General features: G+C 41.1%; 1 protein-coding gene across 1 annotated transcript; it reads right to left on the reverse strand.

Annotated features, from left to right (window-relative positions):
- Positions 1-2,833: 2,833 nt before the first annotated feature.
- DAP (death associated protein) lies at positions 2,834-11,951 on the reverse strand. Its single transcript, XM_075272211.1, has 4 exons — positions 11,722-11,951; positions 5,660-5,765; positions 4,511-4,553; positions 2,834-3,190 (listed from the first exon to the last, which is right to left on the reverse strand). Exons 1-4 carry the CDS (start codon positions 11,774-11,776, stop codon positions 3,071-3,073), a joined length of 324 nt encoding a protein of 107 aa, XP_075128312.1. The 5' UTR covers positions 11,777-11,951; the 3' UTR covers positions 2,834-3,070.
- Positions 11,952-14,944: the final 2,993 nt, after the last annotated feature.

Consider the following 14,944-nt stretch of genomic DNA (forward strand, 5'->3'; position numbering starts at 1 on the left):
GTGCCCAGTCAGGAAGCAGTTGCACCTTATTTATGTTTGCTAACCGGTGATATCTTCTATGACTGTAGCCATTTTGTTTTCATGGCTCAGAGCAGCAGGACAACATCCAGCCACAACTTGTTTCTGCAGAAATACTTGTTCCTCTAAACAAACTTGTCACCCATAATGCCTCAGGCATTAATGTCCCTCCTGATGCTCACTCAGTATTATAGTGCCTGCTGTAGGCCTCACACCATAATAATGCACACTTTTGGGCTTCTCTTTGTTAAGACATATAATAGAAATGCCCCCATGCAATAATAATGGCCATTTTGGTGCCCCATAAAGTAGGTATTTCTTTCTACACCACTGGGACATGATTGACATCTTAAATAATCCTAAAACATGCCTAACCTCAATTCCACGAAAGGGTTTTTCTCCAGTCACGGACATCATGACTAGCAGAAGGAACCCATTGAAGTCAATGGGAGGCTTTTTTTTTTTTTCAGCGCTGAAATTCCACACCAAATTCCTCACCATTTTGATCCGTGTGAATGGACCCTTAGCATCCAAGACTGAACCCAGACATTCTCAGTATGCTCCTGATCACTTGTAGCATACAGTATATGAGCAACACAGAGGAATCCCAGCCCAGTATGAAGAATACAAACACTAGGAATTTTTCTGAGTTTCTTTGTGAACTTCATTTAGTAAATCAGCAATCCTAAACTAAAAATAATAATATTTCAGACCAAGGACCTGCATCAGACATTTGCCGCTATGCTACTTCTACCTAAAGCACTACTGCAATGTGAATGTCCAGTGTGGAAATACGCATTTCTACAGTGGGCACCCGCATTACACTAACGGAACTAACGGTATGGTATAGTAGCAATTGTGCCCAGGACAGAAACATGATTATTTTGTTTTGTGATTGCTTATATATTGTATACATTTAAGAAGAAACAAACACTGGAGTGCTTATTTTCTGTATTCTAACCACTTGTAAACTACAGGCCATAAGGGATCTGAGGCTTACAATATGGCAGGGCAAAACAGGGCAATATTAATTCTCTGTTGCACCATAATTTTTGTATCTTTGTATTAGAGCCCTGAGGATTCCAATACAGTCAAAGCAGTGCTGGAATAATGATATTGAGCATGTGCACTGGTTTACTGGTATAGCATTGGTGTAGACCCAATCTTCGGCCAATGAGCTGCATCTCGCACTTTTAGGGGGCATTCACATAGAAATCTATTGAGAGGATGGATTCTGGCAACAATCCCACATGGAATTTGCACGGTGTCGCGCCAGAACCCGAGCCATATCTATGGAAAACGCCGGTGGCTTACCTGTAGATATAACTGTAGCAGAAAGTCTGTGGAGGAAAACTTTGTTAACTTTCTGTTCGAAGCACTGTGGGAAGAACTGCAAAACGTTCACGCCGTGGTTGTTCCCGCAGCACTTTAGCGCGGCGTTACCGGCCCATGGGGCCTTAGGCTTATGCCCCACATTGTGGAAACAGCTTTTTTTTTTTGTTGCAGACTTTGTTGCGTTTTTTTGAGCCAAAGCCATGAGTAGATTAAACAGAAGGTAGAAATATAAGAGCTTTCTATATATTTTCCATTCCTTTTGTAGCCATTCTTGGCTTTGGTTCAAACAAACACAACAAAAAAAGCTGCGTTTCTGCAACGTGGGGCTTCAGCCTTAAGCTGAGTTCACACAGAGTTTTTTGGCCCGGACTTTGACGCAGAATCCGCCTCAGAATCTGGCTTTAAAAAAAAAAAAAAAAAAAAAAAAAAAAACCACCTTCAATGGTAGTCATTCTCTTTTTTCTGCCAGCTTTTTATTTTGCCATTCGCAGAAAAAAGAAGAGAGCTGCCTTATCTTGACGCGGATTCCGCGGAGTGAGACTCCCTCCCGACTAGGCCTATTCATTTGGAATGCTGCTATTGGATGTCGGTGCACTACACCAGCATCCATTCACGGCCAGCCGTGGGAGGCGTTTTTTGGACGAGATTCTGAGGCAGCCTCCCCGACAAAATCTGGTCCAAAAAAAAATCTCTGTGTGAACTCAGCTTTAGAGTTTCACAACCCTGTTGTAAAGGAATTTATTGACTCTGAATAGTCTGTTTAATAAGACGCTGCAACCCCACTATTTTGGTCTATAAACTGTGGAGAACACCGCAAACTATTTATTTCCCTCAAGGGCTTCTTTTAAACTGTACATCCACATTTACCCTAAGCTTTCATGCTATAGCAGCCCAAAAGATACATTATCCAGGTAATGACATTGGTATTATAAAACCTGATAATACAACTTTTAATTGGATGTTCAGTTATGTTATAATTAGGACACTTTATAAAAGACATTTGGGTACCTGTATAAATGCAGTGCCTGGAGTGCTCATCACTTGTGTCCATGGATTCAAGAGGTACCAAAATAGTCACAAGGACAAGGAAAGTGAAAATGCTGGGTTGCACATACCTGATCTGTTTTCTGTTTTTTTCATATGTTAAAAGATATTGGATTTGTAGAGATTATAATTAAAGTAAATAGATGGGAGTTAAGTAAGAAACTTCAAAATCAGACATTTCATTATTTTTAATAAACCCAAGAGATTTCTGCACTATGCGATCTCAGACTGCCTGCAGGCTTTCAATATACCATTAATCAGGTTTTTTTTTTTTTTTCTTATGGGGTCATATTAAAATCAAATATGATAGTGTGACCAGGATATTATGCAATATTACTGTACAACGTTGCCTTTTCTCTTCTCAGAGACTTACATAATATAAAACAAAAATCGAAATTCTATTAACATTTTTGTTAGAACAAAATCACTACTACTCCACAATTTGATATTTAATTATAGAAAACAATTTCTTACATAAAAACATCACCTGGCATTGTGTGCCACAGAGTTAAATCAGGCTTTACTCCGTTGCATTAGGTTCATAATGTGGAGGAAATATTCATCTGTATGTTTTGATTCGTAATCATATATTTGGAATTTTGTGGAACCTTATGAAGACCATATGAAAATCAAATATTTTCAGGATAAGGTCATTCCCTATCAAGCAGATTTATCACTTGCGAGGCTGATGAATGTGCTGGTTTACATGTTGTGCAGGAGGCAATTTCTCAACAGATGGATGTGGTTTCTGATGGGCTACTTGAGCTGCCGCTGGAGGAAAATCCTTGTCACCCTGTAGAGAAAGGAAAATACGGCTACTGATCAAAAACAAATTTATTTATTTATTTTTTTGGTAGAAAACTGATTTCTCTTAAGTATTGTGCCTACATTACTAGAGTTATGTACACAGTTGGATAATAATCTCTTAGGAGACAGGAGAAAGAGAAAAAAAAAAAAAAAAAGTGAACATGCCTAGATTAAGGGCAAGTTCACACAGCGTATTTTGGACTGGAACCTGAGGTGGAGGCCGCCTCAGGTTCTGATCCAAAATACGGGTAGATGTGACTGAATGCCGATACACTGCACTGGCATCCAGTCGCGCACTCCGCTCCGGATTAGGCCCAATGAATGGGCCGAGTCGGGAGGAGAGAGTGTCTTCAGGTCGAATTGCGAGGCGAATCTGCCTGAAGAATGAGCATCTCACTTCTTTTTCCGGGAGCCAGAACAAGCCGGTTCGCAGAAAAAACGCTGAGCGGCTCCCATTGATTTCAATGGGAGCTGTCTTTTTGGTCAGGATTTTGAGGTGGATACAGCCTCAAAATCCTGACCAAAAATCTCTGTGTGAACTTACCCTAAAAGGGTTTTTCCTCCAGAGCCACTTACAGCCCTATGAAAAAGTTTGGGCACCCCTATTAATCTGAAATTTGACTGGTGCAATAGTATGGGCACCTCAACAGAAAAGTGACATTAATATTTAGTAGATCCTCCTTTTGCAAAGATAACAGCCTCTAGCTCCTCTCCACAGACTAGGAGATAACTTGCAGATTAGTAGTCTATCAACTACAAACCCCTCCTCAATCAGGAGAACATCAAGGTTTTGCCATCCAGTCTGAATGCAGCAGTGGTCAGAAAGACATACCCACTGTCTATTCATTTCAATGGGACCACTAGAAATGTAAGAGTCCAACATTCAGCTATCTCCAGTATGGTACGTTGCAAAACTAAATCCTAATAAGTATATTCTTTTTCCTAAACAGTATAACTACTACACCATCCAACTAATAGCTGCAGGGTCTGGTGTCTAGGTCTATGTTACATTAAGCAATAAAAGAAGGATTTCATGGACTTTTAGCCTGCTGGCCATTTGGTTTTCCACACGGACGACTGTTCTCTGGATCTTGCTGTAGACAAAGTTACCAGCAGTGAGCTGACTATTTTGTTGTTGTTAACTACAGTTGGATAGAATACATAGACTATGTAACTGAAATGCCATAATGTGGCATCATAACATTGCCCTAATGATGCTTAAGTTTTTTTTTTTTTTTTTGTTTTTTTTTTTTTAACTTATGCTTTCAGTCTCCTAACAGAACAGGAAAATTCCAGTAGTTCTCACCCGTGTAATGGCACCCGATATCACCAGAGGTGGTTTAGGTTGTCTGAAAGTATAATATAAATGAACAATGAGTAGCCGATAAATCCTATACATCTTTTATTCAAAAAGATAAAACAGAGCATATAGGTGTATATTTACAATATGTAAAATAGCAAGGACATACAGAAATTTAGAGCAATAATATACACAATTTATATAACAATAATAATAATAATAAATAAATGTATTTCCTCATAAAAGATGCAACATTTATCCAAATGGAATACTTTTCATCCTAAATGAGTGTGCTACAATAGAAGTCATAGTAAGCATATTTAAAGAGGACCTTTCACCACATCCACCCATTCAAATTTGCAACATCTGTTAATAGTCGCCACGTCACTGATTTCAATGCAGTTGGAATTTACTCTCTAGCTCCCAACATTTCTGAGCAATAAATGCAGATAGTCCCCATCATAGCCATTTTAGTGACTAGTGTTGCCATGAATGCTGGTCTAGTTGAGAAGGAACTACAAAACGCTTTCTGATTCTTTGTGTCCTACTTACATATGCTGTAACCCAGCTTCATGTACCCCTATTTGAAATTAGTAATCTGCAATCCACCCCAAACTGGCACCCCTTTCATGTTTGGCCAAGGCTTTAGATCATTGACCACAGGCATTGCCAGTGGGTTTACCCCCCCCCCCCCCCCTTACCCTTCATCCTCAATGATATACAGATTAAGATCTTTAAGCCTCTCCTTATAGATTTTATGCTTCAGACTGTGGAGGGGAAAATAAAAACAAAACAAAAACAATTGTTAAAAAAAAAAAAAAAAAAAAAAAAAAAGTGTGTGTACTGGGGTCTCACCCCTGTCCTCTTGTCCATAGGCGAGGCCTGTGAGCCACTACGCCTTTGTTTTGTTTTTGTCTTTTCTGTTACATCTGAAAACTTTAATACAATCAGATTAAAGGGATTCTATCATTGGGAAAACTCATTTTTAACTACGCATATATTTGCATAACCTTTAGAAAGGCTATTCCAGACATACCTTTAATTTGTTAATCCTCCCAGCCATTTTTGAATTAGCCCACTTTTATTGATAAAAGCAAATTAGCCACCAACATAAAAAAAAATGTGTACATTAGAATGTAAAATAGTCATACTTACACAGTGCCGCTTTCCCAGTTCTCTTCCTCTTGCTTTTTATCCTCCTTAGAATCTCCATGGGGAGCATGAGGATGTTTCTGTACAATTCTCATACCTCCAGCCTTCACTGAAAAATAGTATAATAAAGGTATATTTAGTTGAAAGGTATTAAAAAATGTACAAAATATTTCTTGAAGATTTGATAGACACTAGTGTGTAAAACTAAATCACGATTTACCCCTATAAATAATGATCAGGCTGTATTGTATTGCAAAACATCTGTTCCAATTTGTGAACATTTTAAGTGTACACGTGGCATGAAGTCCATATCTGCTACGAGGCAAGATAAGCATCTTGACGAAGGGCAACAGATCACAGCGTCCCTGAGGGGGGGTGGCAGCGCGCAGGTTGACGTAAACAGTGAGTGCCAAGCTGCAGCTGAGCTGCGACCTGAACATTTTCCCCTGCACCCCCCACAGTGCTAGAGACCCTGTTTGGCACCCCTCCTCTTCTCTGCTCAGAACTATGATTATATCGTACTTACATTTCACTTATATGCAGTTCCCAGGATCTTTTCTGTCACACAGGAAGTCTACATGTTTTATTCTGCTCTGGGGTCTCAGCAGTACCATTGTGTTGGAGTCTTGGTTCCAAAAGTAATAAAGAAGATGCACATATCCTGTGTGCCACAGTAGGTCTCAGGAGCCACTTATGTACAATATGATACAGGTCAGTGCATACAGAGCAGTATGTGGGGATGCTGGTGGATTTACCCCCTGTAGGGGGTACTACTACTACTACTACTACTTTAATACCCACCCCCCTCCACAGCTGATCATATAACGTATGTAGAAAGAAGACTATTGCCTGTTAAAGGCGCCATTAAGGCACAATTACAGTACTAGTGCCCGCCCCCCCCCATGGGGGGGGGGCACTATTTCAGTAAAGGTGTCCTACTAGTGCCCTATAACATAAATAATGCTATTAGGGTACCCTTACTGCAATAGTCCTTTCCACCCACAGTTAACATTATGTACGTAGGTAGAGACTATTGTCTGTGGAGGACACTAGTACAGGAAGAGTCAACCAACATCGATTATAGTGCTCCTATTACTAGTGGGGACATGAATGTGGGGGGACCAATTCTAGCCCATTCACATGTTAGAAAATGAAAATAAATTAAGACAGAATTCCGCCTCAGATTCTTCATTTTCTGTCCCTTCACTAACTGATTAGCTTCCTTCATCTGATACTACGGAAAAGGCTTGTGCTGCGAATTCTGTAGCTGATCAGCAGCAAAACGCTTATTTTTTCCTAGTGGAGGGAATATTCTAATAGGGGAATTTTAGCTTTTGCCTCAGGCAGCTGGTAACCAGATGTATGTGGCATTAATCCCTCTTCAATCATGCCTTTAGCCCCAGTGGCTTTAGCAACACTGGTTTTCTGGTGTAAAATTATGACTGAAATCTACATTGGCTTTGAGCTGACAACCTAATTCTAGGCCGATCCTTGCTGCTGATGCTAAAGTTATACACACAGTGCCAAAAAAAAAAAAAAAAAAAGGATTGGATTGCTGCAAAACTGAGCAAGCAGTTAAGTCTTAGGTAGACATGTAAATGGCTACCACTGTGGTATTCATTGTGGGTCTTGGCACAAGAGCACCCAAAACAGAAAAAAAAAAAAAAAAAAAGCTTCCTGCACTGCTTTGCGAGGCAGCATTTGGGTAATGTACATATTGCAAGACATTGTTGTCTGCTAGACCTGCCTCTGAGAAACACTCAGACATTTTGCACAGATGACAGACTTGGAGAGGGGAAGCATCACTGGACTGAAAGAAACAGGATGGTATTTCCATGAATTGCCAACTATGTACTGCTAGAAGCAGTAGATACATGAGGGCAGGTGTAAATACATGAGGGCAGGCATACATGGGGAACAGGCTTCAGGAAGACCAGTAGACCTCCTGTAGAGAGAAGAGTTTGATTTTGCTGACAAGCACAAGCAGCTTCAAGTTTCCTTGTCCACAATCCAAATATGGGTGTGTAGTAAAGGTGCAACCTGTCACTGCCCAAACTATTTCCAGGTGCTATTTCCAAGTATATTTGGTGTCATGGTGCCCATTACATGTCCTGGCACAATCAGCCATCATGTCCTTCATTTGCGGTAGTATCACAAATTAAACTGAACTGTTATCGTTTTAAGATTGTGTGGATCTGATGGCAGTTAATGTATGGAAGGTGCCATAGAAAGTAGTTTTATCTGGCTTTTACTGTGGTGCAACACATTGCGCAACCGCTAGTATGCCTATATCAGGAGCAATCACATAGGATTGTTGTTCATTACATGGGACAAAAACCTCTGGGAAATGCGTGTAGGGCATCCTGCTCTACATGTGTTTATCCTGCCATGGCTTCCAAGGCTTTTCAGCAGGATAATACTCACCCCACACAACAAGGGTTTCCTAGGTATACAACGTTTTCACAAAAAACAAAACAAAAACACTTAACCTCTCATTCTAATTTTGTAATCACTTTTATAAATATTAATTGCATTTACAAAAATAAAGTTTAATTGGATTCCAAAAACTATTCCTTATTTTTATTAGTTTATTTATTTAGTCAATGAGTGTACAGCATTGCTAAAGGGATAGCAGGTGGGAGATTCCAGTCTTTCCTGATCCAGGAACTGTGTCATTATGCAGCAGCCATAGTCTGGAATTGGAGTTCAGGGGTAGATTTGGCATTTCTGGGGCCCCAAGCACTCCTAATATTGTCTCTACATACATTATACTACCCTCTTAGGTCAACTGCAGGTCTGTAAATGATCAGTGGGGGCTTCCTCACCCCCCCCCCCCAATTCAGTGTGTGTTTGTTAGCTTGTGCACTGAAAGTAGCACAACAAAGTCTTAAGAGAACCTAAATTCATAAAGGACCTCAGTGCTAAATGTTCGTAATGTATTTATCACAGTAGCCAGCTAATCCTCTAAAGAAAGTTGCTGTAGGGCATATGAATTAATATCCAAGAGACAGGTTGTTGCATTACACAATTAGCCAAACAGGTCAAGCAGAACAGCTGTAATAATTTTGGAACATTTCCAAACTAAGTTTACATTCACGTCAGAGTCAAAATTTGAAACAGACTAATGAGGCCATGTTCATGTCTACGTTTGGCAAATTCGTATTTGACAGCTTCAAAAACTGACTTCAAAATGGTCCAGATTAAAACTGTGCGAGTTCGTAATCAGTTTTTGACCAGTTTTTTTTTTTTTTTTCTTCCCCCTTCTTCATTCTGAGCATGCGCAAAAAGGACACAAACTGATTGCTCTCTGTATGTAATCCTCAAGGTTTACAAAAAAAAACAAACACACACAGGATGCTGCTAATTGAATCCCTGGGGTACCTTCTTTAACATGTGCTTCTAAATGGCCTAACAAAAGTCTAATGCTGGGTTTACATTAGCATTCAGCTTCCCGTTCTTCAAGTTCACTTAGGGACCCAAAAACAGTAACCCATGGACTCCAGAAACTATAATGGGATACGCTAGGTTTCCCACCTAAAAACTACAGAGAGAAAAGCCCTGCATGTTTCATGCGGATTCGAGGACAGAATCCCCTGATTCAGCCTTAGAGATCTAGCTATTGTGGTGGCAAAAAAAAAAAAAAAGCTGGAAATGCCGCGATTTGTTTAAAGCACTGCGGGAAGGACTACAATGCGTTGCTGCCATGGTTTTTTCCTTCCCACAGTGCTTTATAGCTGGGACCTGGGACCCCCTCCAATATATATAAATAAATATCACCTGACAAGATATAGCACAATTATATTTAGCATTTTATACCGTATAAAGGAAAAAGTCATGAAGGGATCCCCCCACCCCAATTTAGGGGACAGGAAACGCATGGTTCAGTGCTACACATGCCAAATAGAGTATAATAGCAGTCAGTCTATGCATTGGTGGACAGGTATGATCAATGATCTATCAATCATGCAGCAGGATCAGAAGAGGGAAGTAGACGCTCACAGAACAGGCCCCCAGCTGCCGAATAAACATCATGGGGGAACAGAAGGTCAGGAGCCGGAATGCACCAGAAACCCCTTTGAGAGATCGTCACATCTAGTGCGTAACCCATGATCAGAATGCAACTTCAGCCAAAGGTGCTACAGGCGGGTGTAAGCTTTTTCTTCCAGTTGACACCAGTCATCAATGTAAGGAAAGGGTTAAGGCTACGTTCACAATATCACAGGATAAGCGCAACTGACATTAAATGACACAGGCAGATGAAGCCCCCTCCAACTGAGTGTCCACCTGCATTCACCCACTGTTTAATATATATATATATATATATATATATATATATATATAAAAAAGTTTGTTGGCTTTTTTTTTTTATTAACTTTTTATTTCGGTCTTAAAATTAAATTGAAAAAAAAAAAAAAAAAAAAAAAAAAATTGTGAATGCCAAACTTTTACTTCAGTTTAAAAGTAAACAAACATGACTGGGAAAGCCATGTCCATCGTGTTGTTTACATTAGAGCCAATGTGAATAGACACAGATGGAGGGTTAGCTGTTACAGTTAGGGCTAGTTCACACGTGGGCAAAGGGGAGGTTTTTGACAGCGGAATTCGCTTCAAAAACCTCTCCTTTAACATGGTGGTCTATGTAGACCACTAGCTTTTTTTTTCCTCCTAGCGTTTTCCGCCTGAAGAAGCGACATGACCTTTCTTCAGGCGGAAAACGCCTGAAGAATTGCATAGAAGTGAATGGGAGGCGAAAACCGCGCGGTAAAAAACCGCGCGGTTTTTTGCACACAAAACCGCGCGGTTTTTTGCAAAAAACCGCGCGGTTTTCGCCTGCAGTTTCTATAGCACATATAGGAAAAAAAAACCCTAGCGAAAACCACTAGCGAAAACCGCGTCAAAAACCTCGTCAAAAACCGCGTGGAATGCAAAAAACAGCGTCAAAAAAACTCCTCGAGGTTTTTTACCTCGCACAAATAAGCTAGGCGGTTTTCACGTGTGAACTGACCCTAAATATTAGTTTTTGCCATAATATGACTGATGACAACAACGGACATTAGTAACGGTAGTGTGAATGTAGCCCAAAACATAGTTTTACCGGAGACAACTTTGGAAAGTGTAGACGCAGGCCTACATGGCACTGTCATTAGTCTGATAACTATTTTCCTGCTAATAGACAAGATTGAAAATATAAATATGCACAGACAGTGCTTTATGCTCCTCTGCATTATTATTACCTTATGCGTGCACTAGCATGACATCAAAGGATTTATTTTTCATGTTTTTTTGTTTTTTTTTAAGTTATAAGAGAAAAGAAAAAGTATGAAAAGTTAGGAGATGATGTAAGGTGTCATGTTCAGCAGTCTTCATTGCTGTACATATAACTGAATATTTTTGATTTAATGTCCCTTAACCCCTTTGTAACTATTCATATAACTAGAACGCACAGACATAACATAAGGAATGTGTTGAAATATAAAACACCCCTTTTTTTTTTTAAACAATACACGGCACCTACATTTTTGTTTATGGCCAAAACCGTAAAAAGACATGTAATTAGTTGCATAGAATTGATGACCCTCATTTTGGATTTTGCTGTTGCATGCAGCTTCCATTGACATTGCAGTAAAAGTCACATGCAACCTGCAGGTCAAAATTTTCTGTGACTAGCTAAATACAAATGTGACAATAGAGACACACATATTTTCGGCACACAACACATGTGGTTGTGTGCTTCTACCCTATTAGAAATCCCACTATATAATATGAAATAACACTATTGAGTGTCCCCACCCTGCCTCCACAAATCACATAAGCACCATTTCCTCAGACCCTCTCAAAAAACCCAATCTATTTATGGGATTACTCCATCCTATAACTACATAGTCACTACTAGATGTACAGACACAGCAATAACAAGGAGGAGCTAGGAGTAAACACTATGACACTTCCTACAGCTGCATAGACATTCTGCCATATGGTATCTCAGGCTGTGACTAGGCCTATGAGGATTCAACATCTGTGCAAGAGCGAAGGCACAAAGCAGGCAAAGCAAACACAAGCAATACCGGCAGGCAGGTGACCAGCTTTAGTATCCAGCTTCTCTTTAGGAGGAGAAGACATGTCTTCCTTCTAGTTTACCAGCAGACACCTCCAAGCCCAGTGGATCACAGCTATACTGAAGTAAATCTCCGCCCAACTTTCATTTTGTTTGTTCCTTCCCACTTCTTCCAGGCTTCTATCTGAAGTACCCGCCCGCAAGAAAACCCCCTCATGTCTACGTGGCTTCTCCGTTGATGTTTGTCATGTTTTTTTTTTTTCTCTTTATCCAGCTTTATTGAAAACGAGCAGTGAGGAACATAAGGCGTGCAGCCGGAGGGGGAGGGTAGCTAGTGTTTGTTCACACGCTCATTTTTTGTAGCAATTTTTTCTGGGATTATAGAAAATGTAATGCAATTTCAGATATTATTTTTAAAGTTTGTTTTTCTTTCCAGGAGGTGTTGTTTCTTTTATGAACTCTAAGGGAAAACATCTGGAAAAAAAAAACTACTACATTTTGGAAAAAATGTTACTAACACAAGAGATGGAAAAATCATACTGGGGGAATTTATTAAAAATAGCAAAAAAATAGACAAATTTCTGTGCAAATTTTAAGGCAAAATTTGTGATTTTGTATGCTACATGGCATAGCACTTTTCTAAGCTTGGAACATGACTGAAGTCCTATTCAGATGGCTGGGGGGTTTTTTATGGTCACCACATGGCTCCATTAAAGGGGTTGTCCCATCACAAGGATCCTATCTATACTGCTGGTTAATGTGGATGTAAGACTTTTCCTAAATACATTGCTTCAGCAGAACTACTTTGTTTGTCCACTATCTTACTTTATTCAATTCTTTGTGGCCACAGCCCTGCCTTAGCTGCTCATGAGTCAAGTGATGTATCTGCTGCTCTGGGGGGGGCTAAGTGCAGGGAGCGAGCCTGTGTTTCTAGCTATTCCTGTGTCTACACCATGTGACCTAGCTTCCTGTTAGCAGATAGAAGAGGGGAGCTGCTTTCATTTCTTCTGTTCTCCCAGTTATCAGGCTAGCTAATTCAGTTGTGTTCATTATGGCAAAGACAGGCAGTCTCTGTATGTAACACAGAATGGAGTTGCTGCTGCCTGTACTTCATAGTCCAATATGGGTGGGCGGAGCTAAACGGCAGGTTGCATGTGAAACCCTGCCCACCAAATGATGCAAGAAACCAGGAAGAAAGAAGATTTTACAGCAGTAAAGACTGGTGAGTATGTGAGGTGGGAATACCCCTTTAAATTCAATACATGTTAATATGGTTATACACATGACAGACCATTTAAAAAAAAATAGCTTGTATCCCGGGGTAAATTTTGCCTCTCAGCTGCTGGAGGTGACCTATGTAAAGATGCGTAATAGTATGGTAAATTCTGGTTCTGTAAAGATGGCGGCAACTCTGCTGCAGCGGTAGCCATAGCTACTGGGTCTCCACTGTAATGTACAGCAGAGACCCAATGCTAATGCCTACAATCAGAGTTCTGATTGTGGTCATTGCAAGCCAGGATCCCCCACGTAAGAAAATGGCCCCCAGAGCCAGTCCCCACCTGTCCCGTACCTTTGTCGTTGCAGGCCTGCTCTCACACAGCAAAATCGTGAGAGCCAACCTGCTCCTATGACAGCTAGGAGCCAAATGTAAAGCACCATGGAATTAATCGTGCTATATAAATAAACAGTAATAATAATACTGAGGCCTCCCAGGCTTGTCATAAGCATATTACCATTAGGGTCCATTCACACAGAGGAAAATGGTGAGAAATTTGGTGTGGAATTTAAGTGCTGAAAAAAAGCCTCCCATTGACTTCAAATGGGTTCCTTTTTCTGCTAAGTGTTACAGGTGAGATGCATAGTAACACTCATGCCACTCATTTCTGCAATTAAAAAACACACAAGGGGCCGTTATTAACGCCAGTCTTCATAGTCCTGGAGCCAACAGAAGGGTATGTCTGGTGGGAGAAATGTACTTTTCTGCATAATGTACCCAGGGGTGAACCTAACTTTTTCGCCGCCCGAGGCGGACGACAGAAAGCCGCCCCCCCCCTCCGGAGGAGGGGGCGGAGCTAAGGGGGGCGTGGTGGAGCAGCGTTAGCAGGCAGGGAGAGGACCTGCTCTCTGCCTGAGCGTGAGGGGAGACCGCTGGAGCAGCGCTGCATCCACAGGGCCTCCCCAATCCACCGCTCAGTGACACTAAGCCAGTCCAGGACAGCTTGTCCTGGACTGGCTTAGGTAAGCAAAAATGCCGCTCTCCCCGGGGCCCTGGCATAGCGCCGCCTGAAGCGGTCGCTTCAGGTCGCCTCATGGGAGGTGCGGCGCTGAATATACTCCAGATTTCTGGCCTAAATGATGATAAATTGTTTGGGGTTAATGGCCCTGCCCCTTTTTAGGGAAAATGGCAAATGCACCGCAGAGTTAAAAAAGTCAATTTTTGTTTTGCGCAAAACCAAGTTTTACACACAAAAATTTGAACTTTTTATGACTTTTCTGCCAGAAAACTGGCGTACAAGGCATGACTGTGTGCTGTGGATTTTGTTAATCTCATCCACACATTGCAGAAGAGCTGAGGAAAAGCTGAAGAATCACAAGTGTTTTCTCAATAAATTTAATGAGGGAATTAAAAATGCAGAGGAAATTGTAGAAAAAACTCTATGAAAACTGCTCTCAAAAAAGCATTTTTTAGTTTCAAAGGTATTTATTGAATTACAATAACTAATGCTGTGTGTTTTAGCTGCCTTTCACTACATGATTTTTTTTTTTTTTTGCTGAAAAACTGCATGCACTTCTTAATTGCAGTCAGGGGTGTAACTACCGGGGTAGAAATGGTAGCTCACAGACATTAGGGGCCCGGCGACAGCCACTACCGCTGCCTTTTTTTCTTTTTTTTTAAAGAGGACCTTTCACCATATCCGGGCACAGGCAGTGTTATATACTGCCGGAAAGCTGACAGTGCGCTGAATTCAGCGCACTGTCGGCTTTCCCGATCTGTGCCCGGTGTGAAGAGCTTACGGTCCGGTACCGTAGCTCTTCTATGGTCAGAAGAGCATTTCTGACAGTTAGCCAGGAACGTCCTTCTGCCTCGCGGCGCCTATCGCGCTGTACTGTGGAGCAGGGAGGAACGCCCCCTCCCTCTGCTCGCAGTACTCGTCCATAGACGAGTGTTATCAGGGAGGGAGGGGGCGTTCCTCCCGACTCTCACAGCACAGCGCGATAGGCGCCGCGAGGCA

Source organism: Leptodactylus fuscus, chromosome 4, assembly GCF_031893055.1.
Source record: "Leptodactylus fuscus isolate aLepFus1 chromosome 4, aLepFus1.hap2, whole genome shotgun sequence".
Taxonomy (NCBI): Eukaryota; Metazoa; Chordata; class Amphibia; order Anura; family Leptodactylidae; genus Leptodactylus; species Leptodactylus fuscus.